The sequence below is a fragment of the Podarcis melisellensis genome (genome assembly GCF_964234715.1).
Source record: "Podarcis melisellensis genome assembly, chromosome: 17".
NCBI classification, from domain to species: domain Eukaryota; kingdom Metazoa; phylum Chordata; class Lepidosauria; order Squamata; family Lacertidae; genus Podarcis; species Podarcis melisellensis.
This window is the reverse complement of record NC_138534.1, coordinates 40,702,313-40,728,205: the sequence shown is the minus strand read 5'-3', so window position 1 is coordinate 40,728,205 and position 25,893 is coordinate 40,702,313. Positions and strand designations below refer to the sequence as shown.

Genomic DNA, 25,893 nt, shown 5'->3' with positions numbered 1-25,893 from the left:
GCTTCTTAGAGATATTCCTAATTCCTAATAACACCACTCATTTTAAACATCTAGCTTGTTTTTCTGTCATGCAGATATGACTATTAATTTTCACCACATTCTGAGACTTTGATGAGTTTTGGGACAAGGGGAAGTCCATAGCTGAGAGCCCCTCAAAACACTTCCTTCACATTCTTGAGGTCTTGAGTCATCAGAATTAAGAGGATTTCTGTGCAATCTTAAGGGTCATGTTAAAAACATGGGGACCAAGGTGCTCTCAAATTTGCTAAACAGGCTTTTTTTAAAACCCTCTTGACTTCCACTAATCACCAAGTGGAAGCTGAACTGAAAAAATCCAGTGAAAATTTTTGCTACATGAAGGAAGGACAGGTCAAGTATATTCTAAATCCATTTTTTATTCTCAGTTACTTCAACAATATACACAGTTTCTAGCAACAGATAATGTACTTACTATACAGGCTTCCCCTCCCCTCCCCACTTTATCTCATTCCTCCATTTTTGGGTGAACCAAGAATTCGCAGCAGCACAGTAAGTTATTTTTCTAACACTGAAAAACAGACACAAAACAAGGAGACAAAATATATATGAAACTGAACTGGCCAGTTTTAGGCAGGTACAGCACAATAAATAGACATCTTTATTTCAGATATAGTTTGTAAAATTTTACAGCATCCTCTTAAAGTAGTTATCGGTTTCATAGGCATGAAATGCTACAGCACAGTACAGTCAATTAGGTTTTCAGCAAAAGTGGGTTTTGCATAAATCATTCATACGCCACGCTTGAGGAAATTGACACTCAATGCAGAACCAACAATAATGTCAAGATGCAGTTAGGTTTTAACTGGCATTTAACTTAAAGACAAGATACGCCTGGGGGTTAGGAACCTAGAAACTTCCTGGCAATGTTATTTTATTTTTGGGTGGAGAGAGATAGGGAGCATTTAACTTGTACAAGTGTCACCTGCAATTATAACCATTCTGCAACTAAGCAGGTTTTCTGCTGTTTAGAATAGGAAACTCCCCCAGAAGGGACATTAGGCGTTTTTTGCTAGGAACCCGTGTTTTTGCAGCAGTGACATGATGGCATTAGATGTTTATTCAGTGAAGACTAAGGTTCTTCTTCATTATTGAAACTGTAATCAGAACATGAGCACCAGGAAAAGTAAATAACTTCTCCAAGGTGAGAAAATACTGCCCTGCACACTAGAAGGTGACTGAGCAATATTGCCCAAGTGTCTTGCAAAACAAGCAAACGTCTCAAAGTCATCAGCTCTGTAAAATGACAAATTCTCTATATTCTCTTACTCCACCACAGGGATGGGAAAACCTATGGGCTCCTGCTTTTGTCTGCCTACAACTCCTATCATTCCTAACCACCAGCCATGCTACCTGAGACTGATGGGAGCTGGAGTCCAGTAAAATTCAGACAGCCAAAGGCTCCCAAATCTAGAGATGGGAAAGCCGGGGGGGGGAGGGGAATCAGAAAAATTGAAGGGGGGGACTAGGTCTACCCCCATTTCCCCCCCCAAGCTCCCCCCCGAAAAAACGACTTTGGGGGGAAAATGGATCCCCCCCAATTTTTCCAGTTTTCCCCCAGACCTTCCCATCTCTACCCCCATCCCTATCCTATAACGTTAAGAACTACTGCTCCGCTATTCCAGTGATTGAAATAAAAACAAAAATCCAAAGTAAAAAATGTGTGGCTTCCAATTTTGCTTTAATCGTTGCAGTAACTGTAAAGAATAACGCAGGCAAGGAGGCAGAGGAGAGGACAGCTGCCTTGGCCCACTGAAAAACAATGATTACGTTTCTGCCTTGTCCCACTGCATATAGGGGAAAATATATATTAAGCTGCAGCACACAGAGATGTGACTTAATTTCTGTATTTGGGGGGTGGAGGTGATCTAGGAAGAGAGTGGAACCCATTACTAGCTGGAAGCATCCATGATTGTGAGTAATAAATGTAATCCATATTTAAGGAAAATTGTGCTTCCTCAGATAAGATGAGCAGAAAGATTGCTGCTGGGCACTCCTCTTTGCCCCACAAGCCTGCAAATTTTCAACACTGGATGAAACAGGAAAATAGTGAAATAATATTGTAGCTAAGTGATTTTAAATATAGATTTGATTTTTTTTCAGGGTAGCAGTAGCAGCAGCATTAAAGTACAATAAATAAATCCCATTTCTGATGCATCAGAATTGCCTCAACTGAATAGCAGTAATCCAGGAAAAAGGGTTCAAGTGCCCCAATGCCATCTATACATATACAGCAGCATATGTGGGTTTTTTCTCTCCCCCAGAAAAACTCATGAGCTCCCCTGGTTCTCTTCCAAAGAAAGGGAAACTGCCGGCTAAGAGGTCAAATCTGGTAAAGGAGACTTTCAACCTCAAAGGGACCTTTACAAAACCTGTTTTACGCTCTTAAGCTCAGATTTACACACACAAACACACAGCTATCAAACTAAATGGGAATGTTTTCAAAGATAAAAGGAAATCTTCAGTGAAGTGTGCATCTTCTATCCATGGAAAAGCAAGAAGACGGAGATGAGGAACACACTCAGTTGGGGCTCCAGAAGAATCGTGATTCTAGTCTTCCAAACTGCGGAACGCATTCTGCATGTCTTCAAAGAGCTGGGCGTAGTCTGCTTTGATCTTTGCCTCTCCATCTTTCACTGGGTCCTGAAATTGGACAGACCAAAACTCAGAAATTGCTGGAGCTTTGTGGTCCTTTGTCAGGAAGGAGGTTGCCAGGAGTATTTCCTTCCTAGGCAATTTCTACCCCCAGTGCCCATATATGAGCTTACATTTATCAATACAGTGGTGCCTTGGTACTCAAACAACTTGGAACCCAAACACTGTAAACCTGGAAGTAAGCGTTCCGGTTTGAGAACTTTTTTCAGAAGCCGAACGTGCTCCATTTTGAGTGTTACACTTCCAATTTGAGTGCCACACTTCCAATTTTGGTGTTACGCTGAGGTCTGTCTGTTTTTGCTATTTTGCATTTTTGTGGCTCTTTTTTTGTGACTTTGTGGAACCCAGTTCAACTACTGATTTGATTGATTGATTGATTGATTGATTGATTGACTGACTGATTGTGTGTCTGCAGTACACTGTTTATTGCTTTCATTTTATGGATCAATGGTCTTGTTAGATAGTAAAATTCATGTTAAATGGCTGTTTGAGAGGTTGTTGTTAATCGTCTGGAACGGATTGCTTTACTTTCTATGGGAAAGTATACCTTGGTTTTGGAACGGACTTCCGCAACGTATTAAGTTTGAGAACCAAGGTACCACTGTACGTGGAAGGCATTCTACTCTCCTCTTCCCATTGGATTGAGGTAACACAGTTTTAAACCACTGTCTGGATGGACTAGAAAAAACAAAACTGTCAGCGTGGACAACAGCCATGTTCATCCCAGAAACAGCCAACTGCGGCCATGGCAAGACTAGTCTAATCACCGATCTCAAATTGATAAATGAAATATGGCTTGTGGTCAGAGGAGAAGAGACTGTGGATCACTGTGACCACTAATGTAGCCCTTTCCTTAAGTTTTGTTATTTTTAAAAGGGGTAAGGCTCAACTGGAGACAATTTTAATCTTACTTTATAGCTCATGTCAAATGACCACATAATAACACAATGGCCATTATGCTCATTTGCCTTCAGTAGTAGTAAAGCTCTGCTGGATTAAATATTAATTACCTCTATTTTGGTGGAATCCCACAATGTGTTTTAAGTTTTTACTCTGCTGTCTATACATTGGAATCTGCTCTGGCTTATTTATTGAGTAGAATTCTATGATACAATAACCTGCTGGCAGTGGGAGTGAAGAATGGAATATGAAAATTGCCTACCTCATCTTTTTGTTTTCTCTTAAATATAAAAACACAACACTGCCAAGTTGGGCCTCAAATGCTTGCCAAGTTAAATAGGGGGCATTCTGACAATGTCCTCACGCTACCCAAAAATGGAGACCGCCTAACACAGCCAGGAGAAGGAATCTCAGTTTGTTTTGCTGTAACTCTCCCTCACGCAGAGGACATACCTTGAATTTCATTGATGTGAGTCGGTAAAGAATCTCATTCATGTTCTCTCTGATGATGGCCCAAGTGATCTTATTGTCACTCTGGGCAGTGGTCTCAACTGCTCGACGGGCCATATCATAAAAGGCGATCATGTTGGACAGTATTCCCACTGTCTTATAAAATGGGCAGAACCTAACAGAAAAAAGCAGAGGAGGCTTGCGAGTCCTGTTTGTCTTAAGGGCGCATTTGCGAATGAATAGGGTGAGCCTGTGACCTGGACTCAGGAACTAAAATATTAACCATCATACAAGAATGGCCAGGCTGCCCAGGTAGGGCAATCAGTGACCATTATCAGGTATCCTGGCAGACAGGATTTCTGCTGTAGACCACCTCCTTCTGTGATGTATCTATGATGTTTCAAGGGGTGGTCTAGGGCTACAGGGTGGGCAATTTCAAAAGTCTATATAAGGGCTTGCGCACCATTGTTCAGGGTTCTCATCCCTCCTGCGTGTGGTGAGCAGGGACCCTGTTGCAACAGTTCCTTTAATAAAGATCAGGCTTACTAGCCACTTCTCAATATTCTCTGGGTGGCCCCTGTTTTTTCCTACCAATAGGGAACCCACTTAAGGACTCTTTGTGGTCTCCTTAATATCCCACAAGGGAAAGGGAGCAGTTTTTCTTATAACACTACCATAAGCTCAACAGATTTCTACAGGTTAAGGAGTTCCAGGGCAGCTAAGCAAATCTGAAAGCTGTTCTTGCTCCTGCTTTCTGGAGATGACATTTTATTCTCGGCAGCAGATGAGTCATGGAACAGCAAACTGCTGCAGGAAGAGACCAAAATTCTAACACCCTTCTTCCCCCATGAAAGTTAACTGGGAAAAGTCTAGCATAACACTGTCTACTTCTTCAGTGCCCATTTCAGCTCCTGAAACATCAGAAACTCTTGTGAAAATAGATAGCTGCAAACCTGTCATATGGAGTGTAGCCATTCTGTTGCAGGAAGTCATCTTTAATGAGCTTGGCAACTTCCAATGTAATTTTGTCTGTTTCTGCCAAGGAAGCCTAGAAGTGAAAGAGACTCGTTAGCTTCCTGTCTCCCTGCTCATCCTGATGTTACAGGTTCATTTATTTTTATTTTATTTAAAAAATTGTCTAGTCCACCTGTTACTGAATCATCTGTCCGCCATATTTCCCAACTACAACTTCTGTTAACCTCCACATCTCGAGACGCTTCTCATTTACTCACTGCCAGTCCTAAACTGCTCACTCGAAGCCTTGTTGTGCCAATAAGGGAGAAAAACCCCCTTTGAAAGGGAGCGTATCACTTATAATTTGTGTACCAGCACCTACCACTGTTTTAGATGCTAACTAAACCGTTTTAGTCCTGCCGCTATCCTCGCCCAAGTCCTTCACCCACCCCATTGATGCCAAGAGGCAGGCATCGTCGCTGGACTGTATTGCATTATCCCACAGACATGCCTATAGCAGTTGAGAATATGGAGGAAAAATGTCTCCCCAAAACATCACTCCCCCTGCCGCTCCTCTACTCACCTTCCCCACCAGCTGGACAATCTCTGCAAGATCCTCCTCTTCCTGCAAGATCTCCTTTGCTTTAGTCCTCAAGGGGACAAACTCTGGGAAGTGCTTGTCATAGTACTCGTCTAGAGCGCGCGTGTACTTGCTGTAGCTGATCAGCCAATTCACAGATGGGAAGTGCTTCCGCTGAGCAAGCTTCTTATCCAAGCCCCAGAACACCTGCCAAGCAACCAGGCTTTTATTCATTTAGTCTACTTACAGACAACTTGCTACACAATGCGGGTCTCTCTCCAAGCAGTTTGCAATAAGAAAGTCAGAGACTCTAAAATAACCAGGGGTCAAGGTCTCTAAAACAGACAGCAGAGCAATACACATCTACAGATAATATTAATAAATCACCACTGACAAAAAAATCTTTTTTAAAAGAAGAAATACTGACTTCTGATACAAACTAAAAACAATAAACAGTATAATCGCATGATCCAGAGATCAACTGTCGAGAAACCCCCAAGTGAAAAAGGCCATTTTTCATTCAGTGTCTAACACCGTCCAACAGTTGACATACCAACTGTTGCTGACTCCTTGCTACTGAGGTCATCTAATGACTACAACTGACCTTGGGGGTATCCTGAAACCATGTATAAGAGGGAGTGTAAAGGTAAAGGGGACCCCTGACCATTAGGTCCAGTCGTGGCCAACTCTGGGGTTGTGGCGCTCATCTCACTTTATTGGCCAAGGGAGCCGGCGTACAGCTTCCAGGTCATGTGGCCAGCAGGACTAAGCCGCTTCTGGCGAACCAGAGCAGCGCACGGAAATGCCGTTTACCTTCCTGCTGGAGCGGTACCTATTTATCTACTTGCACTTTGACATGCTTTCGAACTGCTAGGTTGGCAGGAGCAGGGACTGAGCAACGGGAGCTCACCCCGTCGCGGGGATTCGAACCACCAACCTTCTGATAGGCAAGTCCTAGGCTCTGTGGTTTAACCACAGGATTCAATAAGGATTCAATTTCAGATGATTGGCTCTCATCTAGCCCATCAGCCCAGGTAATGCATGGCCCTGTCATGATTCAGATGTTAAAGAAAATCCCTCAAATATCAGCTCCCCTCTCATTTCAGGGATCCTGTGCCCTGGATATGCGCTATGCCAAACTTCTGTTGCCCTCTAACTAGGCAGAGTCAGTCTTGGGGTGGAGGGAAGACCCCTCTCCCCTTTAATGGGGTACTTGCTAGAGAACCTTGCCCATCAGCCCAAGAGAAGGTAATTCCCAGAAATAAGTACTGCCCAACCACTAGAGAAAGGCATTTGGCCAAGACCCCAATGAGCCACTGTTGATAGTGGACAACGCTGGGCTAGATGAATCAAGTCACTGGGCTCAGGCAGCAGAAGACCACTGAGAAGTGAAGCTTGCGTTCGGTTAAGGAACCAGAACCTCAACCTACCTGAACGATGCCCAGAGTAGCAGAAGTAACAGGGTCAGAGAAGTCACCGCCCGGAGGAGATACACTGAGCACAGGTAGGAAAGAGGGGGGGGGGAGAGAGAGAGAGACATGAACAGCAGCAATAGACATTTCATGGGGAACGGCAGTTGTGTGACTTGGCAACTCGGTGCTCGGATTTACACCCACCACACAACTTCTTCTGAAACACGATCTGAGACAAGGGGATTGGGAAAATACCAAACCCAGATTTCATCCTTGATGCAGTGTTGTAAATCATAGTCTAGCATGAACCAGATGTTGTAGAAATAAGCCCAGTCCTTGGTACCATACCAAGGGTTAAGACTAATTCAGTGCAGTTACACACACACTCAAGCCACATTTATCATTTTACTCCTTTCTAGACCACAATGAAAATGTATCTATGTGGCGCGTAAGAACTCAAAGCATAACCATGAAATCAAAGCGAAATATTTTAAAGAAGCAGGAACACAGAATGGGTCACCTGGCAAGAAGATTATCAAACGCAATAAATGTAATTCAGTAAAAACAACAGATCCACAGCAGTCTATGACTCAGGATCAGATCCACCCCCAGTGACACTCCTCAGCTCTTCATAGAGCAATGCCCAGTAAAAGTCTGGAAGGATAAAGATGGTTGTGTGGTGTCAGAAAATAGCCAAAATCTTGTGATGGAGGTTGTTCCATAGTTGGGGTGTCACCACAGAAAAGGCCCCGTCCCCACACAACGTGCTCCAGGAATAGGTAGGACAACAAGGGCCTCTTCAGCAGATCTTGATAGAGGGCGAGGTTGATATAAGGAGAGGCACTCCTAATATTTAAATCAGGTTTAGGGAACCAGCGGCCCTCCAGCTGATGTGACAACAACTCCCACCATCCCTGACCATTGACCAGTGGTGGCTGGGAATGATGGGACTTGTAGTCCAATGACTTGTTGAGGGCCACAGGTTCCCCATCCGTGACTTACTCTTTTTTTGAAGCTGCAGTGAAAATCAAGTAGGCTCAGCGAAAGCAGCCATAACACAGACAAATCAAAGCTGCCTGGGTCAGACTAATGAGATTCTAATTGAAGACCTTTATCCAGTTTTGAAGAAGAAAGCACAAAGAGATAGGGTGGTTATCCCCACTCATTCTCTAGAAATGGCCTGGTAATCCTACAGGTTCAAATTCTGACATGGGTGCTGCATAGTTGGTTCCACTAAAGCAGCTTGCTCTGGATTCCACCTTCCCTAGCATGGCAGAGAATCAACAAACTGAAGACTGAATGTCTCCCTCTGGCTTTGTCATCCTCCACTGACTAGTCCTGGGCTTGGCCTTCCCTGCCTTGCTTCCTATGACTAAACCCTTGTGCCACTTCTGACCCTGACTTATCTCTTTCCAGCCTCTGACTCCTTATGTCGCTCCTCGGGAGACAGGGAATGCTCTGCTTTGCACAAGACAGACCTTGCAAACGAAGGACCAAGGGGCTTTGCCATACTTACGCTCCCACAATGCTGACGCTCCCTTCTCTCTCTGGGTTCCCCAGACACTTCACTCTGCCAGCCCGTTCATAGAAAGAAGCCAAGCGGGCGCCGAGATAGGCTGGATAACCGCTATCTGCAGACGTCAACACAGACAAATGGAAAGTTAGCTTCCCCAACCACAGGAAGGATCAGGGCCTTTGTTGGATAAACCTCCCAAGGCAGTTGTCAGAAGCGGAAGGCTTACCAGCAGGCATCTCAGCCAGGCGTCCCGAAATTTCTCGAAGGGCCTCCGCCCATCGGGATGTAGAGTCAGCCATCATACTGACATTGTAGCCCATGTCGCGGAAATACTCAGACAAGGTGATCCCTGCAAAAGAACAAGAATTGCAGGTCAGAGGGGGCCGCTAGGGGCGCCTTGGAAGATGGCCGACAATACTATCTCTCCGGCTCACATGAGGTAATTTAGGGGCTGATTATGGGAGTACATCAGCCTCCCAATTTCTTCCCAGGGGATGGGCACATGTCTTCTGGAATGGTGAGGGGAGGGCGAGTAACTGAGGTAGGTACTGAGGTGGAGACAAGGTGCATGAAAAAATAAATATCCATGTCAGTCCTCATCCCTTGAACTGCACAATGGGGATCTCTGATCCTAATGAAGGGGCCTAGAGCGCCAGTATTTGGAACAGAGGCCGCTGGCACTGGGGTGGAGGGAGACAGGGTACCTGCCAAAACTCTGGTCTAGCTCCAAAACCTTCCCAACTGAGGCTCTGCCCAGGCAGTGGGACTGCAGAAACCACAAAGGAGAACCAGTGGGAGGTAATTTACCACAGGCACCCATCTCTTCTACAGCAAATAGCAATTCTTAAGCACAGAGTAAAATCCTTAATGATAAACTTAAGGACTGTCTGCACTGCCTTGGGCTGAAAAACCAGGAAAGATGCATGAGCCCCAAATAGCCTTTTGTATTCTCAACTCTTACCGGTGTAGATGGAAGCTTCCCTGGCAGCCACAGGCATGTTGGAGGTGTTTGCTACCAGAGCAGTTCTCTTCATAATGCTTTCGACCTTACCATCCACCTCCATTGTCAGCTGCAAAGGCAAGAGAAACAGGACTGAAAACCCGCTGGAAAATATGCAAGCAGTAAGAGGCACATTTGACAAAATTTGGAGAAATAACAGGGTTGCAAATTAATTGGTCCAAATCAGAGATGATGATATTTAACTATGATGAAAACAGACAGACAGACAGACAGACAGAAGCATGCACACAAAACCTCCACAGGTAGATGAAGGACCCTGCTCCAGACCTTCGCTATCCGTGAGTGGGGATGAGAACAGAAGGATGGAGATTAACATACTCAGCCCCCACTCTCCCTGCTCACCTGTTATGCTTTACATGAGAGCAGAACATCTAAATAAGGCTTATGGCATGAATTCTTCTAAATGTAGGCATGAAGGGTCATCAGCAGACATTGAAATTCAATTACAGCAAGAGTCCTAACAGGACTGCTTCAACATTTCACTTCCAAACTCAGGGCTGCCCTATATTCCTATTCACATGTGCTCCGCGGTTTATGGAGAAAACTAAAATGGAATAGTAAGATTACCACTTATAGCTTTGTTTACTCAATTTAAGTCAAGCTAAATCGACTTGGACATTAATCCCCTCCCCAAATCCACATACTTTGCTTAGATTACAAATGCATTGAGGCACAAAGACTACCGTCTACGTTTTGCTTGAACAACATTTCCATACCCAATACTGACCTCTGGGAAGTCTCTGAGGACTTCAGACATTTCATTTCCTCGTTCCCCACAGCCTACGTATATGATAACATCACTGTTGGAATATTTGGATAGAGACTGAGAAATCACAGTCTTTCCGCAGCCAAAAGCCCCAGGAATAGCCGTCGTGCCTCCCTGAACACACCTAAAGAAAGAAGATAGACTGGATTAGTATTTTTACTCGGAGGGAAAGACACAATGGACAAACAGGTAGAAGGGAAGTGCAACATATATTTTAAAACTGGCACAAGCCCCAAGATTTAAAGAGGACATGTTGCATCTGACCATTTAAGGTATCCTGCCCTACTCCAGCAGTACTTACAATGTTAGAAGAGTAGCTGTACCCTGTGAGCACTCCTAATGAACTTTGGAGCTCCTTCAGCTAATGAGTGAAATAAAAATGTTCCAAAGAAATATGGGTCTGTTATAGCAAAAGCAGAAAACAGAAACCTTTGCTCTTGCTTCTATGTAAACTGGCAGTTTGCAAGGGCTGTATATGTTTGCTCGTTCTTGCCAAACCCTTTTCTCTCTATATGCAATGATTTAAACGGAAAACGCAACCAAAGACGTGGTTCAGCATTAATAGAAAGATCTTCAGCTTTTAAACATTAAAATCTTTATTGTGGTTTTAGTGCTCTAAGCATTGCACACACACTTATTCCAGCTATGCTTTCAGCGATAGTTCTACTATACATAACTGGAGAACTTTTCTACTAAAAGCAGCAGCAAAAAACAGACTTTGCAATCATGGTTGCTACTTACGGAAAGAGGGCATCAAGGACTCTCTGACCCGTTAAGAGAGGATGATTGGCGGGCAACTTTTCTGTGACAGGGCGGACTTGCCGTACAGGCCAGACCTGGACCATAGTGAATTTCTCCTTCACTCCCTCAAACTCCAGCTCCAACACAACATCCTGCAAGAGGGCGGTGAAAGCAAGAACAAACAAGATGTACTGGAAGCTCTGCTGGCAAAAAGTCAGCTAGGACAACGGCATGCTGGTGACTTCAGCAAAGTCACGTTGATATTAAAAAGTGGGGTCCTGGCGTCATTTATAGTCAGTAGACAGGAAGCAAAGAGGTCTGCTGGTGGTGGTAGGTCCTGCGTCAAGCCACCTCGGCAAGCTGCCTCCATGACAGCAATTTTGGCATCCCTCAAGCAACCCTAAGCTTCCAGGAATTTGTGGAAGTCAGTAGGACTCCCTGGTGGTGGAGAGACAGAGGGAATTTTACCGAGCCGGGTAACCTGTCTCTTCCCTGCCCAAGAGATTGCATACTCTGCACAAGTGCTGAGGCAGTGCTTGTAGAATATGGAGGTCTACTGGAGGAGCCACAGTTGTCTATACAGAGGGCATAACAGAGTGCATGGCCTCATAACAAAGCACTGGAGTTTTTCTTGCACATTAAGTGTATCAGTGAAGTTGAGTCTATTGTACCTTCACCACCTCCTTCCCTAATTAGGCCCATTCCCCCCCCCCTCTCTCTCTCTCTCACACACACACACACATATCCTGGCTGCTGGGAAAGCCAGCCCAGCCAAGGCAAGAACACAGGTGCTAGAAAAGGGAGAATGAGAGGAGTTTTTCTCTAGCTCCACTGCCTTCCCCAGCTTAAAACACAGACCTGCAGAGACTCCATCATTTCAGCAAGAGCAAAAATTTATGAAATGGGAAGTGTTTCTTCCAGTGTACTACCATGTCTGAAACAGTTCACACAAAACCCGGCATCATGCAAGGACAAAACATTAGACAGCGGAGAAAAACTTATTATTTGCTGAAAAACTTACAGATGCGTCGTAATTCCCAGGTGGAGCAATGTAGGTCACCGTCCCCCTGTTTCGCGGGGGCAACATGATCTTGTGTTTGATAAGAGAGTTTTCGGTCACTAGGCCATAAATATCACCGCCTGTGATATGACTGCCAACCTGCAAGTCAAAGAAACTGCTAATACTCATATACAGAGGTATTATATGTTCACAGTACGAGATGCACTAAAAACATTATGGATACCCAACTGCAAAGCGGGTCAATTCCGTTTGGTCAACAACGCTGCCAAAATACAATCAACAGCAAACATGTTCTCCGTAACTTACCCGCAGGTTTTTGACAGGCGAGAAGTCCCATTTGAGATCTCTGCTCAGAGCTGTCACATTGACTCCTCTGGGGATGTAGATGCTCTGGGTTTGAGTGCTGATGTCTGACAGAGGCCTCTGAATACCGTCAAAAATGGCTCCCATGATTCCGGGGCCAAGCTCCACCGAGAGGGGCTTGCCAGTACGAAGTACGGGGTCTCCTACAGAAACACCAGCTAAACAATTGGTTAAGGAAGGCATCCTAAAGGGGGTGTCCAAGCTAACTAGAAGTGTATTAACTGGTTCACTAACCAATTACCCTTCATGGGGGGACACAAAAAACATCTTGCAACGGAACTCGTTTCAGCCAATGGCTCTGGGAGGGAGAAAAACAATTTCGGTGAGTCAACAAGTACAGTCGTATCTTGGTTCTCGAACAGAATGCGTTCCGAGAGTCCGGAACTGGTCGAAAATCAAGTCGTGGCTTCCAATTGGCTGCAGGAGCGTCCTGCAGCCAATCGGAAGCCACGACAGATGTTCAGCTTCCAAAAATCATTCAAAAACCGGAACACTCACTTCCAGATTTCAATCGTTTGGGAGCCAATTTGTTCAGGAGCCAAGGCACGACTGTATTTTCAGACATTCCAGAGAATAGCAACAAAGTTGTTTCAACTCCAGAGGTCTTTGACGTAACATAAACCATCCCGGAGAGTTTAGCAAGCCAATGTGGTTCTGAAGGTGCGCAGAATAAAGGTTGGTGCTATTTTTGCCTCCTCCTGGAAAAGAGGAAAGGAGTCGCAGGCCATAATACATTGAGCTGTATAATTCTGATAAACCTAGTGTGATATGAGTCTCTCTAACCTTACACACATCATCCTTGTTTTGCTTACTTGTGATTTATTTTTTTTTACAATTTCAAATACAAAATACAATTGTACACCAAGAAAACTTTAATAATAATAATAATAATAATAATAATAATAATAATAAAGAGCTAGGGTTTTGTTTTTTAAAAAATACAAAATACAAAATGAATTGCTCAGTTCCCCAGACAGACAGGATTATTCCCATTATGGATGGGGTTCCACTTGCCCTTCGGGATCACACTAGCAAGCTGGAAGTAATTCCAGACCAAGAATGGTGTCCTGGTGTCTAGGCAATAACTGGCTGGTACGCCAAGTGCACCCACTACTTGAACCCAGAAGCTTTGGCTGGTACGCCAAGTGCACCCACTACTTGAACCCAAGGATCTTGGCTCCCACTGAAGTCATCATCCCGTTTTCATTTTTACGCTGCTCAACATACCCTTGAATGGCAGAAATCACACACCAGCCAAAAGGATACAGGTTTCCTCATATACCTGAATAGTTGCCATGTCCCCCTCCAGCCGGATAATTTCTCCGACAAGTTCACAGTGGCCAACTCGGACCAGTTCATACATAGCTGCGCCTGCCATGTTGCAGGCAGTGACAACTAGGGGAAACAAAAGAAAGAGATGAATGCAGATCCAACTGTGATTTCCCGTTGGTAGGTAAAGGTCAAGGGACCCCTGACCATTAGGTCCAGTCGTGACCGACTCTGGGGTTGCGGCGCTCATCTCGCTTTACTGGCCGAGGGAGCTGGCGTACAGCTTCTGGGTCATGTGGCCAGCATGACTACACCGCTTCTGGTGAACCACAGCAGCTCACAGAAACGCTGTTTACCTTCCTGTCAGAGCGGTACCTATTGATCTACTTGCACTTTGATATGCTTTCAAACTGCTAGGTTGGCAGGAGCAGGGATCGAGCAACGGGAGCTCACCCTGTCGCGGGGATTCGAACCACCGACCTTCTGATCGGCAAGTCCTAGGCTCTGTGGTTTAACCCACAGCACCACCCACGTCCCTTCCCGTTGGTAGGAAGGGACAATTCAGTAGCTTTGCATTTTTAAATTTCTGCAAATACAGTGTTTTGTTTGCAACTGGAAGTACAGCCCAAAATATTGCTGTAATGCATGAAAGACTCCTATCACTGAAGTGGTAAGGTAACCACCTGTTTAGGCTTCTCGGCTGCGAGTCCTGGAAGACCTGCTCCCTGTCTTGCTAGCCTTTTCCAACCCACTAAAGCTACAAAATCTGGGGCTGCTGAACAGACGAGTGGGCTGAGGTGTAATTTAGGGAGTTTTGTGGGGATAGCAGTTGTTGCCGCTATTGATATTAATTTTTGCATCTTTATTTTAGATCTGATGATTTACATGGAAATGTTCGATTTGGTTCTGTACTTTTTGATGCTTTGCTTTATAACTACCGTATTTTTTGTCCCATAGGATGCACCTAGTTTTTTGGGGGGGGAAATAAAGGAATTCCCCCCCCTTTATTTCCCCCCCTCCCCCGAACCAGGTCGGGGAAACCAAACCAGGTCGGGGAACAGTGGTATGGCGGCACTCCGCCTCCCCGCTGTCCCCCGAGCTTGTGGGGCTGGCGCTGGGGAGAAGCGCACTTCTCCCCAGTGCCAGCCTCCAAACCAGGTCGAGGAACAGCAGGGTGGCGGCGCTGAGCCTCCCCGCTGTCCCCTGAGCTTGTGGGGCTGGCCGATGTCTGCCCCGTGCAGCAGGCTGCTATCCACAGCCTAGGGAGCCCTGCGGGAACTCCCATGGGCTCCCCAGGCTTACACATAGCTTCCTGAAGCCTGGAGAGCAAGAGTGGTCGGTGTGCACCGACCCCTCTCGCTCTCCAAGCTTCAGCAAAAGCCTGCATTCGCCCCATAGGACGCACACAGATTTCCCCTTCATTTTTGGAGGGGGAAAACTGCGTCCTATAGGGCGAAAAATACGGTACTTTTGGCATGTTTGTAATTATGCAATTCGTTTCCGTTTTGCAAGCCGCCTTGAGCATGGCTTGAACTGTGGAAAGGCGGTCTACAAATAGAATGATGCATGTATGTTCCTTCCTTAAAGAAAGGTGGATGACAGGAAGCAGGGTTCTAGCCTAGCCTTCTCCCTGGCATGCTACTTCGTAGAGCAATTTTTGTGTGTGTGCAGAGGAGAATGCTGTCATGAGGTCACAGAATCATAAAGTTGGAGAGCTGGAAAAACCACAAAGTCTAGTCAAAACCCCTGCAATGAAGGAACCTTTTGCCCAGCCTGGGGCTCAAACCCATGACCCTGAGATTTGCAGTTAAGACGTGCAGTTAGGTCAGCAAGAAAGGAGATGGCTGGTGGTTCCTAATGTCACAAAAGCTCTGGTGTTTCTCAAAAGCAGGGGGTGGGATCAATCTATGCAGATTTGCTCTTCCTTGAGAAAGGGGGCGTTTAAGGGACTCTATCAGGTGAAAGGATGCGGGTTCCCAAATAACTCCTATCACCCTGTCCAGAGCTTTCAGACCATGCCTCTCCTGGACACGACTATGGAAGATACTTCTTTCTAAGCACCATTTCACTGCTGCTCGTTTAAAGTAGACATACCAAGGGCACTTACCAGGTCCTGAAACTCCAAAGACATAGCCAAAGGCATCCTCTCTGTCTTCATCACGTACTTTGGGAAGTTTGGAGAAATCCATCTTTACTGTCCAGCTAGCTGAGAAGAAGGGGGAGAGAAAAGTCTAGTTTGAATGTTTGGTTAAAGGTAAAGGTAAAGGGACCCCTGACCATTAGGCCCAGTCGTGACTGACTCTGGGGTTGTGGCGCTCATCTCGCTTTACTGGCTGAGGGAGCCGGTGTACAGCTTCCGGGTCATGTGGCCAGCATGACTAAGCTGCTTCTGGCGAAACCAGAGCAGCGCACAGAAATGCCGTTTACCTTCCCGCTGGAGTAGTACTTATTGATCTACTTGCACTGGTGTGATTTCGACCTGCTAGGTTGGCAGGAGCTGGGACCAAGCAACGGGAGCTCAGCCCGTCGCGGGGATTCGAACCACCAACCTTCTGATTGGCAAGTCCTAGGCTCTGTGGTTTAACCCACAGCGCCACCCGCGTCCCTTTGTTCGGTTAGCCTACATCAAATCACAGCAAGGCCACTCACAATTAGCACAAAGTGGAATCCCCCCCACACACATTACAGGCATTCCCTCACTTTTTGAGTCTGAATCTCGTGTCCCCCCCCCCAACTGTCAGTTAAGTAGCTGAGCAACTATGTAGGACTGTATAGCAAGGTTCTTCTGCATCTTGAAGTGAATACGAAATCTTGCCATGTAATAATCAGAGCGCTAAAGAACTCAGTAAATATTCTTTTCAGTTCCCTATTTTAGTTGATGATCTCTGTGGAATGCCCTTCTGGCTTGCACTCTTTATAAAGATCTGAGGAATGAGATTATCACCCCTCTCTTATTGTCCATTCTGGGTCGCCCAACCACTGCCACAACGTCCTTCTCCTGGCAGATCAAGAGGAGCAGATGACAGCAAAGGTTGCACGGTTTTTAGCTGGGGCAATCAGAATAAGGTCCACTATTTGACTGCTGTTTCAGGAGCCTAAAGTGTGTTTCATATAATCGACTTTTTATTTCTGTTCTTTGTATATTGCACTGCTGTTTTGTTGCTATGGCTGATGGCTGACGCAAATACAGATTCATTCAAGAAGGATATCTGTGAAAATCTGTGGGTGCACAATATGCAATCACAACTGCTAGCTCTGCGGCCCTGGAATGTATTTGGTGTTGAGGAAGCTCCCAACACTATTCAGACATAGCTACAAAATAGTGTGCTTATGGTTCAAACATTTGCTGCAGGCCTTCCTTTGTGCTGATCTTAAGCATCACCAAGATAGCCTTACACAACCCTGGCTACCTACAAGTGTTAGAAATTAGCCAGGTGCCAGGTGCGTTTTGCTACTGGCGTGGGTCCAGTTGCCACCACCTGGGAGATCTCTGGATGCCTGGTTGGCGAATGAAATCTCCATCTGGCCGGTCCCCCCAGATTTCTTAATCAGGTAAGCAGAAGAGCTTATTTATTGCATTTATAGCCAAACTTCCCCCCCTCCAAAGCATAATTCAGGAGTTACTCCAGAACAGAGGGTGCGGAGAAAAACTATGAATAATTAGCACACTGTGAGAAAACACTCTGGCCATAAACAAGAAGGGAGTAAATTATGGTAACATATTTGTGTTTTGACCCTTTCAGCGGGTTCCTCTTTGCCTTAAAGCTGTTTTTAACATTCCCACTATTTTATGAAGCTATCCACTTACAAAGGTTACACACTGTTTTCGAGATCAGGAAATGGGAGTTGCAGACTTGAATACTGTACACACATTTCTACTACATTCTTTAAAGAATTCTGCTACATTAAACTTAAAACACATTTTCACCCATAACATGGCATGTTGATTGCCTGAGATCAATTTTAGCCAAACCAAATACAGTGCAACGCCTAACAAGAAAGTTACCTTGTTCAGCTCACACTGGGGAGTCCAATATGTTTTGACCTAAGGTTTTCTTTAAAAAGAAGACTGATTTTTTTGCAGCAAAATCTGAATCAGTTTGAAATTAAAATCACATGTGTGTCGCAATCAAGATTCTCATCCGAAGCAATCACCCAGAAAGCAATGCATGGCAAAATACTAAAAGGTTCATACCTTAGGGGAAGCCACACAAAAAAATATATCCACCAGTCTTATGAAGGAATCCAAACACAAGCTCTAAGAAATCAGGAAAAAGCAAATGATTTGCCTTCCTGGCTCCGAAGAGATAGGAAAGAAGGCATTTCAGGAAGACAGAGCAAAGAAAAGATTGTCAGCTGACCAGATGAGTCATCCCTCCCTCCCCAAAAGGACTGCTGCAATAGCAAGTCACGCTGCTCAAGGCCCAACTACATTTAAAATGTGCTCTTTTTGAATTTCAACACACTCCGTCGTGCTGAGGCTGAAAGCAAAATCAACTCTCAGTCACAAGCTGTTTGCGTGCTTGGGCAAGACCCAAAAGAAGAAGAGAGACACTGGTTTTGCCGTCTCAAGAGCCCATTTATAAAATGATCAAGTCAGAAAATAAAATGCCTGTTTTATTGCATTCTTCACTTCTGCGGAACTAATGAGTCACTGTGCAGTCCACTGACCTTAACTGCAGCAATTACCTTGTGGGGCAAGAATGGGGATCTGGTGACCCTATGAAATTGCAGTCAGGTAAAGGACCCCTAGATAAAGGGGTCCAGTTTAAGTCCAGTCAAAGGCAACTATAGGGTTGTGGCGCTCATCTTGCTTTCAGGCTGAGGGAGCCGGCATTTGTCCGCAGACAGCTTTCCAGGTCATGTGGTCAGCATGACTAAACCGCTTCTGGCACAACGGGACACCATGACGGAAGCCAGAGTGCATGGAAACACGGTTTACCTTCCCGCTGCAGTGGTACCTATTTATCTACTTGCACAGGCGTGCTTTTGAGCTGCTAGGTTGCAGGAGCTGGGACAGAGCAACGGGAGCTCACCCCGTCGCAGGGATTCCAACCGCTGAACTTCCGATCAGCAAGCCCAAGAGACTCAGGGGTTTAAACCACAGCGCCACCCATGTCCCTTTAAGTCCAGGTATGGCAGAAACATTGCCCACACATTCGCTCAGAATATTTTTTTGAGCTGTAAAACACTAATTCCACACATTATTGCAATCATATATGAACAAATGTGGTGACACAACCAGGCACTGATCCAGACCTGCTTAGTTGCAGCAAGGTGGACTTCATGTGCTTTCAGCTTATACCAATGGGGACATCCATATTTTATTACAAAAACCTTACTGATCATGAGGGGTTGCTATGTAACAAAAGAAGCTGCCCCCTCCCATTACTACAGTGGCACCTTGGTTCTCAAACTTAATCCTTTCCGGAAGTCCATTCCAAAACCAAAGTGTTCCAAAACCAAGGAGCGCTTTCCCATAGAAAGTAATGCAAAGCGGGTTAATCCGTTCCAGACAATTAACAACAACCGCTCAAACAGCCATTTAACATGAATTTTACTATCTAATGAGACCACTGATCCATAAAATGAAAGCAATAAATGATGTACTGCAGTCACACAATCAATCAAGCAGTAGCTAAAATGGGTTCCACACAGACACAAAAAAGAGCTGCAAAAACAAAAATGCAAATTAAATAGCAAAAGGAGACAGACCGCAGTGAAACACTCAAAACAGAAGCATGGCACTCAAATCGGAAGCATGGCACTGAAAATGGAGCATGTTCAGCTTCCGAAAAAGGTTCACAAACCGGAACACTTATTCCAGGTTTGCAGTGTTTGGGTTCCAGGTAGCTTGAGTACCAAGGCGTTTGAGAACCAAGGTACCACTGTACTTTGTTAATAATCCTAATCCAAAAATATCAACACTTCCTAAAGCTAAAGAACATTATGACAACTGAATGACCCAATCTGCAAGCCTGATTCTTCCAAGTCTTTAGGGGAGGATAGCTCTAATTCTCCACTGTACTACAGCCAGTCTAGGCACTGTCAAAAAATAGTTAAACCCAAGCCATCATATACACATTTTGAACCACATTCTTCCTTTAATTACTTTAAGTACAAATTTGGTGGTGTGAACTATTGTGTTACAATTGCCTATTATGCATTTTGTCCTCTCCTTTATAATTAAAAAGCTGGTTCAAACTCCCACATAGAAAAAGTTGGAATTTTCAGTCAACAGACTTCTCCTTCAGCATTCAGTATCTTAAAAGTAAAGGTAAAGGTACCCCTGCCCGTACGGGCCAGTCTTGACAGACTCTGGGGTTGTGCGCCCATCTCACTTAAGAGGCCAGGGGCCAGCGCTGTCCGGAGACACTTCCGGGTCACATGGCCAGTGTGACATCGCTGCTCTGGCGAGCCAGAGCTGCACACGGAAACGCCGTTTACCTTCCCGCTGGTAAGCGGTCCCTATTTATCTACTTGCACCCGGAGGTGCTTTCGAACTGCTAGGTTGGCAGGCGCTGGGACCGAGCAGCGGGAGCGCACCCCGCCGCAGGGATTCGAACCGCCGACCTTTCGATCGGCAAGTCCTAGGCGCTGAGGCTTTAACCCACAGCGCCACCTGCGTCCCACCATTCAGTATCTTAGACTGTTTGAATAATTGGGGCTATATGCATTGACAGAGGACCAAACCGTTCTCCTGCGACACAACACTACAGACAATTGTTTCAGAAGAGACCAAACCTAATCTTTCTAGTTTGGTTCAAACTTCGCCCCAACCCAGACACACTAGTTGGATCAGAAAGAATGATTAACAGTGAATGACTAACAGTGAAACATACATGAATTATTCTCTTAAGTCTATTGCTTGGCTTGAGTTGTTCCATTCTACCATACAACAAACTGCTTTGCAACTAAAGGAGAATCAATTTTCCCAAGACAAACTAAGCATTAAGTTGATGGAAAAAATTGACGTTACTTCCTCCACTTCTCAATTTTTTCTCTATTGAACTTTATTAAGACAACAGGAAACAGAACTCAAGCAGCTATTTGCATATACAGGAACAATCAATTACACCATAGGAAGCCAATGGTGTTTAAATTGGGGAGGGGGAATGTATGAACATATGACGTACGGCATATTATTGTGTAGCCTTTTTAAAATGAATTTTGGATCACCTGCATAAAGAGAAACTGTACCAAAAAAGGCAGAATATGTTTTCTAATTACGTAAGGCTCTGTTCAGATATTAATATAAAGTAAGATGACATCTATCAATTTAAGAGCCCACATTTTCAATTTCCAAATGCACAATAAGCAAACCAGGATTTAGAGAAGCTTCTCATCTTTCATTTTCTGTTCTCTCAGCTTAAGCTCGTTCAGACACCACACCAAAATATAGTCAGTGCAAATGATGGCTTGCAAGCCCGCCTCTAATCATGCTTCTATTTTGGATTAACAGGTAATTGCAGACTATGGTTTGTCAATTCAGACTTCCTATCACAGCTAAACATTCTTAGCTGTAGTTTGGCATGGTATCAGGGCTGGATTTAGGTTTGATGAGGCCCTAAGCTCCTGAAGGTAATGGGGCCCTTTATATGACCAGCTGTCTTTTGTCAACAACAAATTGTTGCTGTTTTTTGTGTTTAATATATGCTATATGGTAATTTATGGACCTACTAGGTATCTAAATCCATTTGCACATGCATAATGTAGGCACCCTATATACAGAAATGAGCAAACCGGGGAGCAGGCGAGCCCATTACTTACATCACAGGAGCCTGTTTTTTATTTTTTATTTTGGAAATCTACAACCAGGTTTTTTTCCCTTTAAATTTTTTGGGAGTCCCCAAGAGAGTAGGGCCCTAAGCTACAGCTTGTATAGCTTATACGTAAATCCGGCACTGCATGGTATTTGAACTGGACCTGAACAAAAGCCAGAAGATAGAAAAATAACCCAAAATAAGATGCTGGACTTTGGTCTGATCCACTTCAAATGATCTTATGCCATATTATTAAAATTAAATATGTAAAATAAACAGCATATAAAAATACCCAGCTAGTGTATTAATGGAAGGTGGGATTTTAAAAGAAGTTCTACCCCTGCTTTATTGGCCTATTACTTTTATATGTCTATATGTGTAGAGAGTGGCGTGAAAAGGATCCAGTTTCGTGTCATGTAGTTTAAAGAAGCTGTTCAAGATTTATGCAAAGGAGAATTAAAAGCAATGCTCTCTAGTGGAAGCAGCATTTCTAAGAAAGAGGTTTCTGAAGAAGGGTTCCATATTACCTAATTGGAAACCACTTAAAACCACAATCTTACAAGAAGACCGAGAGAGGCTTACTGCCAAATATACACAACACTTTTAGCGTTTTCTAGGATAGAAACGCCATTTAAGGATACATAGGGTGAAATTCTGACAATACTAACTACCTCTGTGTTTGGCAGACAGTATTTATAAGAGGACCTGAATATTCTCCAGAGGCATCAAAGGTATTTAGTAAGATTTAGGAAAACGCATGTTCTTCTAGGTACTTGCAAATGTGCGTAAGAACTGTGATGTTCATTTAGCTGTTAAGTCCCATTCTTCTCAAAGGGGTTTATTGCTAGGCAAGTGTATAGGAATCTAAAGCCATTTCTTAAATATCTAGCGAAGCCGTCCAAAACAAAGCATTATTGACAAAATATTATATATACAATACGATGAATGATTAAAAGTATCCCATGTATCAATTAACTGTTCTACTTAGCCATGATTCTGTCATGGAATGGTGGGCCTCACCTGCTCCCATATTAAAGGTATGGCTGGCAAAATTATGGAGACTAGTTTAAGCATCTCAGCCAACTGAATACATTTCTCTGAGAGAAGTTAGATTACAGCTAAAAGATGTTTGAGGCAGAAAAGCCCATCATTATAAAGGTGAGATATAATTAGGATATTAGCACATCATGAACTTTTCCAGATTATTTTTTATTGAGCAATTTCATTTTGTTTACAGAATCAATATGATAATTAAGAACCAAACCCTTACAGCGGGTGAACTGGAAGAGGAACTTACAAAGAAATATAACTCAAGCAAGCAAGCCAAACCCCAAGCTGCAAAGGGAGGCATAGCCGTAAAAAAACCACAGATCACTAAATTAATCTAATTGGAAATGTGAACTCCTTCTTAACCACCAGACCTTGAGCAAAAGCAACTCAACCCCCCGTCATGCCAAGGAAAATATTACTATGAGCAACTGTCACATTATCCAGCATTTGACTGCGGCTATTCCCAATACCTTGACAAAAATGATTTTACCTAGGAGCAGACAACTCATTGTTTACAATGGGCCCTAAATCTAAAACATAAGAAAAAGCCAGCTTCTTGGCATGGTCTTAAAAAGCTTTCTTCCGGCCAAATTTCTCCCCAGCTTTTTGAATTCTGAATTAGAATAATAGAATCGTAGAGCTGGAAGGGACCTAGGGGCATCTAGTCAAACCCCCTGCAATGCAGAAATCTCAGCTAAAGCATCCATGACAGATGGCCATCCAACCTCTGCTTAAAAACCTCCAAGTAGGTAAAATGTAAAGGACCCCTGGAAAGTTAATTCCAGGCAAAGGCGACTCTGGGGTGCCGCACTCATCTTGCTTTTCAGGGCAAGGGAGCTGACATCTGTTCACAGACAACTTTCCGGGTCACTTGGCCAAGTAAGAAGAGTCCACAACCTGAGCTTATTTATGAAGAAGCATCCTACTCAGTCTCCTGGACCTCTCAGCAGCTTGTAAACATCCTTAAAGGTTTTCTGAGCTAAGGTGGTACCATTCCTACCTGAGCTGACAAGAGACCACTGCTCAAAACCTGGGCTTGTTTAAAAGTGCAGGGGGACAACTATGGTTATGTAAACACAAAGGATTTGAAGTGCCATGGGCTCATTTTTTCAGAGCACTTTTGCACATACAGTGGTACTTTGATACCCGAATGGCTTAGTTGTCGAAAAAATTGGCTCCCGAGTGCCGCAAACCCAGAAGTGTTGGTGGAAAGAACATAGCAGTTCACTGCACCCTATGCAGTTTCTTCCTTCCTTTCATAAAATAGTACATCTGTCTATATGTTAAAATATTAAACAGAAGTGCTTCAGGTGCCACCAGCATCAGAGGGGTGATGAGCGACTACTGGAGAAAGGTCCTTTTTAGTGTGAGACACCCCAGCTGATGAATACTTTTCCCAGGGAGCCTCACCTTCATGTCTGAGACCCTTTATTTCCCCAGGCTTTTAACCCTTTTAATCATTTTTATCTCTGCCGATTATCTCTCTGCTCCACTTTAAAATAATGCAACACCACCATTTTTTATTTAAAAAATGTGTTTCCTGTAATTGTTATAAACCACCTGGGAACCTATTGAAGGTCAGGGTACAAGTCCTTTACAATACACACCCAGAGACACAGCTGCATTAGGGATCTACCTCTGCTCTTTCGCTTTTACAGTATTTTGTTTTCATGGCTGCACATGGGTAGCAGCTTGCTGCAGTTCTCATTTATGCACCTCTCCTTCTACAATGTCAATGGCCACCACACATGCATTCATTATCAAGCCTCACGCAACACATCGAAAGGTCAACCGCATTGTTACGGGAAATAACAATTTTACGCAAGCAAATTACTACAGAAAGTGAGTACTATTTACACCAAATCCATCACAACAACACCCTAAGAAGAACAACAACACCACCACCCTAAGCTCCTCAACCACAGATTTCTAACTAAAACAGCCAAGACATAACTGAGGCAAGGATTTCAGAGGAGGGAAATGCCCCACCTCTGTGGTGATATGAGTTTTCATCCTGTTTTTCTCTGTAACCCGCCTTGAGTCCCGTCAGGGAGAAAGGTGGGGTACAAATAAATATGAGGATGGGCTAGTGACCGGTTGTAGGGTGTTTCCGTTTGTTTGTTTCTGTTTGATTACAAGACTTCCCCTGCTGTTTGGTGCCGTCTCGTCAGAAACAAGCACCCAAAACACCGCCATATAAGCCCCCCTTTTTTTGAACTGGCCTAGAGGTGAGGACAAACCTGGACAGCATCTTAAAAAGCAGAGACATCACCTTGCCAACAAAGGCCTGTATAGTTAAAGCTATGGTATATAGTCCGTATAGTTCAAGCTCTGGTTTTCCCAGTAGTGATGTATGGAAGTGAAAGCTGGACCATAAAGAAGGCTGATCGCCGAAGAATGGATGCTTTTGAATTATGGTGTGAGGAGACTCTTGAGAGTCCCATGGATTGCAAGAAGATCAAACCTCTCCATTCTGAAGGAAATCAGCCCTAAGTGCTCACTGGAAGGAAAGATCCTGAAGCTGAGGCTCCACTACTTTGGCCACCTCATGAGAAGAAGAGAAGACTCCCTGGAAAAGACCCTGATGTTGGGAAAGATGGAGGGCAGAAGGAGAAGGGGACGGCAGAGGACGAGATGGTGGGACAGTGTTCTCAAAGCTGACCAAACTGCGGGAGGCAGTGGAAGACAGGAGGGCCTGGCGTGTTCTGGTCCAGGGGGTCACGAAGAGTTGGACTAAACGACTAAATGACAACAACATTTGCCAGGTCAAGTATTATCCCTCTCTGTGAAGTCAATGATTGGATAGGAACCTGACCCCCCCCCTTCTTGCCCAGTTTGGAATGGCAGGGCTTTCATTGCAGAGTTAAACCTTGCAGTGGTGCAGCGCATCTCAAGCAGTGTATGAGCCCCATGTGAGAGCAGAAGTCAGGTGAATAGACACCCAGTATGGACTCTCTCTGGCCCTCTGCCCTAGCACACAGGAAATAGCCAGGACACGACTAGACGACTCAACCACCACAGAGGTGAGGAGGAGGGAGATGCTGAGCGTTTGCTCCTATATGGCGGGGGGGGGGAGGTGCAGGCGATATTTCGCCCTCTCTGAGGGGAGAGAAAGGCGCCCTTCAGCGCCGGGGCGGGAATGAACCGTCACAGCTCCTGGGAAGCCGGTCTCAAGGGAGGGAGCAAGAGGGAGAGAAGGGCGGTGAGGCGGTAATGGCGGCGGCGGCTCACCTCACCTCGGTGGAATGCCTGGAGCAGCTCCGCGCGCGGTGACTCAGGAAGCGGCCGACCCCCGACTGCCGATGCGCCCTTTCCCCGGCGGACTAATCCCGCAGGCGCCTCCGGAAGTGACGCGAGAGCACTTCCCGTCGAGCCTCTCGGGCTTGGGAGGACCTT

At 44.8% G+C, this 25,893-nt stretch overlaps 1 protein-coding gene across 6 annotated transcripts; it reads right to left on the bottom strand.

The window, feature by feature from the left end:
- Window positions 1–375: 375 nt before the first annotated feature.
- ATP6V1A (ATPase H+ transporting V1 subunit A) lies at window positions 376–25,893 on the bottom strand. 6 transcript variants are annotated; one of them, XM_081894233.1, is made up of 15 exons: window positions 25,734–25,893; window positions 15,792–15,890; window positions 13,682–13,810; window positions 12,359–12,573; window positions 12,053–12,190; window positions 11,032–11,183; window positions 10,252–10,414; window positions 9,465–9,573; window positions 8,730–8,852; window positions 8,504–8,618; window positions 7,006–7,069; window positions 5,579–5,782; window positions 4,995–5,089; window positions 4,045–4,216; window positions 376–2,679 (listed from the first exon to the last, which is right to left on the bottom strand). In XM_081894233.1, the coding sequence occupies exons 2-15, from the start codon at window positions 15,871–15,873 to the stop codon at window positions 2,587–2,589; spliced, it is 1,854 nt and encodes a 617-aa protein (XP_081750359.1). In that variant the 5' UTR covers window positions 15,874–15,890; window positions 25,734–25,893; the 3' UTR covers window positions 376–2,586. The 6 variants fall into 6 exon arrangements, with proteins under 6 accessions (XP_081750359.1, XP_081750363.1, XP_081750360.1 ...); XM_081894237.1 differs by having other exon boundaries at window positions 25,729–25,866; XM_081894234.1 differs by having other exon boundaries at window positions 15,792–15,886; window positions 25,734–25,862.